Below are 4,252 nucleotides of genomic sequence, written 5' to 3'. Positions count from 1 at the left end.
TGGATGGATAGAGCGTAACCATATGTCAAAATCATCCTTACTGAACATACCCAAAAGAAGCATGGATCTCTATGTAGCAATATGAATACATGGCATTAAAATAACAGCTGGGAAAAGACTTGGTGAAATTCCAAGTCCCTGAAATCAGTAACATCACGAGAGCTACTTTGCATGCATGTGCTAGTCACCACATTGATCACAAAAATACATGGCATACACCCCTCTAAAGATGGCATGACATAGCCCAAAACACATGTAGAGCTCATGCCCATATGGAGCACACAATAATCGTGGCAAAAATGACAAATGCTCATAAGCTGATAGGAAACTGGAACTAACATTTTATAGCACTCTTGCATCAAACATTTGGGCATCAAGATCGACTCAAACAAGCATGGCACAATTGAACAAAATGAAGAGCACAACATGATGAACATTTTGATATCTCATGCATGCAAAACGGATCTACGGATGAGAAGTTATGGCATGATGAATAGTGCTTGAAATTATTGCAGACTGAAAAGACTTGGAGAAAAAGAGGGGGGTTAGACCTCAGATCTAGGGTTGACTCAGGGGCACGCGGATCGAGGATGACCGGAGCGGGCTCGCCGGAGAGGAGGGAGACGAAGGCGACCGATCTGGAGAGGGGGAGGAGGTGGCCGGAGCTCGCTGCCGGCGACGAGCAGTAGAGGAGGCGGCGGGGCGCGCTGCGGACGGAGCGGGCGGCGGCGGTGCCCCGTGGCGGCGGCCGGCGCAGCCGACGGAGAGGCGCGGCGCAGAGCGGCGAAGGCGGCGCCGGCGGACGGGGGACGGAGAAGAACTCCGGTGGCGGCGCGGGATCGGCGGCGGAGAGGCGCGGGCGCGCGGCGGTGCGCGCGGGCCGAGCGGGCCGGCTGCGGGCCGAGCGGGCGGCTGCGGGCCCCGCGGGCCGGGCGGCGGGGCGTGGTGGCGGAGGCCACGTGGCCGGCGCTGAGAGGCTGGGAGCGGCGGCGCGGTTACGTCCGGTCCGGGACGGACATGTCCGGCAGGCGAGAGAGGAAAGATCTAGGGTTTCATCCGAGATTTCGGGGGGAAGATGTTTTTATAGGTAGAGGGAGCTAGGAGAGTCCAAATGAGGTGCGGTTTTCGGCCATGCGATCGTGATCGAACGGCCGAGAGGATGGAGGGGGTTTGGAAGGGTTTTGGGCCACTTTGGAGGGGTGTTGGGCTGCAACACACACGAGGCCTTTACGGTTCCTCGGTTAACCGTTGGAGTATCAAACGGACTCCAAATGGCACGAAACTTGACAGGCGGTCTACCGGTGGCGTACCAAGGCCGCTTGGCAAATCTCGGTCGATTCCGAGAAAATTTAACACCCGCTCACAAAAAACACAACAGGGGGCGCCGGAGGACATAAGAGTGTCGGAATGCAAAACAGACAACGGGGAAAATGTTCGGATGCATGAGACGAACACGTATGCAAATGCGATGCACATGATGACATGATATGAAATGCATGACACGCAAACAAATGACAAGGCAACAACAACGAATAACTGGAAGACACCTGGCGCAACGGTCTCGGGGCGTTACAGTAAGCCGCCGCATCAAATAACGAAGCCGTCGTGCACACAACCGACGGCGAACGACTCTAAGTTAACCCTAGAAAGAAGAAACCCACATTAGCCCGCGTGATCACTGTGTATATCACGACGAGCAGCACTACCAGAACAAGATGTGCGATGACCTGGACCGCCGGAAAGCTAGGTTACCCGCCCCGCTAGGTTAACCACTACGACGATAACAGCGGCAGGATGCTGCCGCGAGCGAGACAAATATGGGGAAACGGGATGCGGTGCCTGCGAGCGCTGGAGGTTCACGACGGTGCCGCGCGCGCTCTCGGACGAGATCACTGCCGTCGATATTTCTACAGAACCTCAACAGAATGATGGAAGAGCTGCGTGAATGATGGAGCTGCGTGATTGATGTATCGGCCGTCGGCAGGTCATACCTGGTCGTGGGGTCGTGTCATCTTTTTCTCGAGATGTCACCGTATACAGACGTATGGGTTATATGGGTTATACGGGGCTTGGATATGGGCAGCGGCAGGCCGGAGAAAAAATATATGACGGGGGTCAAGAATACCCCTAGGAAATTGAGTTAGGGGGGTGAACCGGAGCAAGGCTCCTGTCTATCGGGCATGAACCCTGTTCGTGACGTTTCAAGCAGGGTGCCCTCTTCCAGACTTTTTCTCTGAATATGAAACCACAGGTCCAAGTAAGCACGCGCGGAGGAAAACGATTGCATGCATATCCAATCGCACCGCTGCGCAACTACGTACGTACGTGCTTGGGCCGCCTATACCGTGCACCACAATGCACGTCAGACAAAGTGAACGCGTGCTGCTCCCGTGATGCATCCACACGCCTCAAACTGGCTGGCCGATGGCTATTTAAGCTCGATCTTCTCCCATATCGATCTGCACCAAGACAGCTTACTACTAGCTAGCTAGAGATCAGTTAACAGCTGATTGTGGACACCAGCTACGTACGTACACATCCTCGCTCACAGGTTGCAAAATGGCTTCTCTCTCGAGTAGTCCATGGCTTCATCTCCTACTGTTTCTCGTGGCCATGGGCGGCACGTTCGCGGCCGCCGGTGGCAGCGGGAACCCCACCGCCGGGTTCCAGAAGGTGCAGCTCGCCGACGGCGATTTCCAGGTGCAGAGCCCGTACAACGTGCCGGAGAGCCAGCGGTTCCAGTACCGCAACGGTGTGCGGACGTTCTGGGTGCACCGAAATGACAAGCCCTTCAACACCGTCACCCACACCAACCCGCGCTCTGAAGTCAAGCTCCGGGTAAGTACATGGCAGCACATTGTTGAGATTCCTCCTGCCATGGAGTCACATAATATATGATCTATGCTCTTCCAGGGCCACGACTACTCGTCGGGGGTGTGGCAATTCGAGGGCTATGGCTACGTGCCGTCGGGGACCTCCGGCGTGTCGGTGATGCAGATCCACAACGAGGAGGGCGCCGCGCACTCGACGGTGTTGATGTTGCACGTCTACGACGGCGTCCTTCGGTTCTACAGCGGGGCGGCCATCGAGCCCGACATCTACGACCGGTGGTTCCGCCTCAACGTGATGCACGACGTCGGCGCGTCCACGGTGGCCGTGTACGTCGACGGCGAGCGAAAGTTCAGCACCAGCGTGACCCCCAGCGAGTCCTACTACTTCAAGTTTGGGGTGTACATGCAGCACCATGACCAATCCAGCTGCATGGAGTCACGATGGACCAACGTCACGCTCTATACTAAGCACTAGGCGGTAGATAGCCATGTGTGTTGGTAATGCGTACTAGCATGCCGTATATGTTTACACCACCCTATGTATTACATTATTACCACCAGAAGTTGAATAAAGGTTGTTGCTTGGAGTAGTACACGCACATGTGACCCCTAACATGCCCGTGACTTCTTTCTCAGAATTATTTTATAAATATATACATATTTATGTAGTGATTAGTAAGATGAATTTTAAGTACCGTTAAAAGGAGTAGATAATATAACGATCATTTTTCCGTTAGGGTAAACCACCGAACACTCCTGCTCGAGCCCTGGAGCAAAGAAAAAGGGCGATGTTATGAGTAATTCGTTCTTTACTTGCCGGGCACTTTCCTCTTCTTTCCATCCGATAACCGAAACACGCGTACTAATCATGCTTCTTTGATTCCCTCTTGTCTCGCAAAACTATAGTGTGTTGACCTATCACGTGATCAAGTTCCTAGAGATGGGTAGCGGACTTCTGTCGATGCTCTTCGCGAAGGAGAAGGTGCCGGGATGTGGCGGCAACGAGTTCGACTTGATTTAGAAAGAAAATTGTGAATACACATACACATGTGTACTATGTATTTATAAAATTTTACGCAACCTCTGTAACTTAACATAAGACGTTTATTAAGTTAGAGAGGAAGTAATACTTTTCACATGTGGCATACAAAACAATATCTATTTCAAATGGGCCAGAAAAGTTGTTGGGCTGACTTTTATCCGTGTAGCCTACAAATCACAATATTTTCAAACAAATTTTCACAGGCATTACTGCACACATATTAGTTTTCACAAGAATTTTTTTAGAAAAATATTTAAATATGAATTTTGTTATTATTTTAAATACCAAGCTCCATGAAGCAATACGCCTGCACACCTGGTGAGGGCCATACGCCGACGTTCCTATTCCTAGTGAGAGGCACAATGTATCTCCTAAGTTT

At 52.2% G+C, this 4,252-nt stretch overlaps 1 protein-coding gene across 1 annotated transcript; it reads left to right on the top strand.

Annotated features, from left to right (window-relative positions):
- The first annotated feature begins 2,470 nt into the window (after positions 1–2,470).
- LOC125548003 (citrate-binding protein-like) lies at positions 2,471–3,430 on the top strand. Its single transcript, XM_048711718.1, has 2 exons — positions 2,471–2,838; positions 2,914–3,430. The coding sequence occupies exons 1-2, from the start codon at positions 2,560–2,562 to the stop codon at positions 3,304–3,306; spliced, it is 672 nt and encodes a 223-aa protein (XP_048567675.1). The 5' UTR covers positions 2,471–2,559; the 3' UTR covers positions 3,307–3,430.
- The last annotated feature ends 822 nt before the right edge of the window (positions 3,431–4,252 follow it).

This window comes from Triticum urartu, chromosome 3, assembly GCF_003073215.2.
Source record: "Triticum urartu cultivar G1812 chromosome 3, Tu2.1, whole genome shotgun sequence".
In the NCBI taxonomy this organism is placed as follows: Eukaryota; Viridiplantae; Streptophyta; class Magnoliopsida; order Poales; family Poaceae; genus Triticum; species Triticum urartu.
The sequence above is the reverse complement of the archived record's forward strand: the minus strand, read 5'-3'. Positions and strand labels throughout refer to the sequence as shown.

Coding starts and splice junctions, on each gene's coding strand:
- LOC125548003 (XM_048711718.1), top strand. CDS start 2,560: ATGGCTTCTCTCTCGAGTAGTCCATGGCTTCATCTCCTACTGTTTCTC. Junction 2,839..2,913: donor GCTCTGAAGTCAAGCTCCGG/GTAAGTACATGG, acceptor ATGCTCTTCCAG/GGCCACGACTACTCGTCGGG.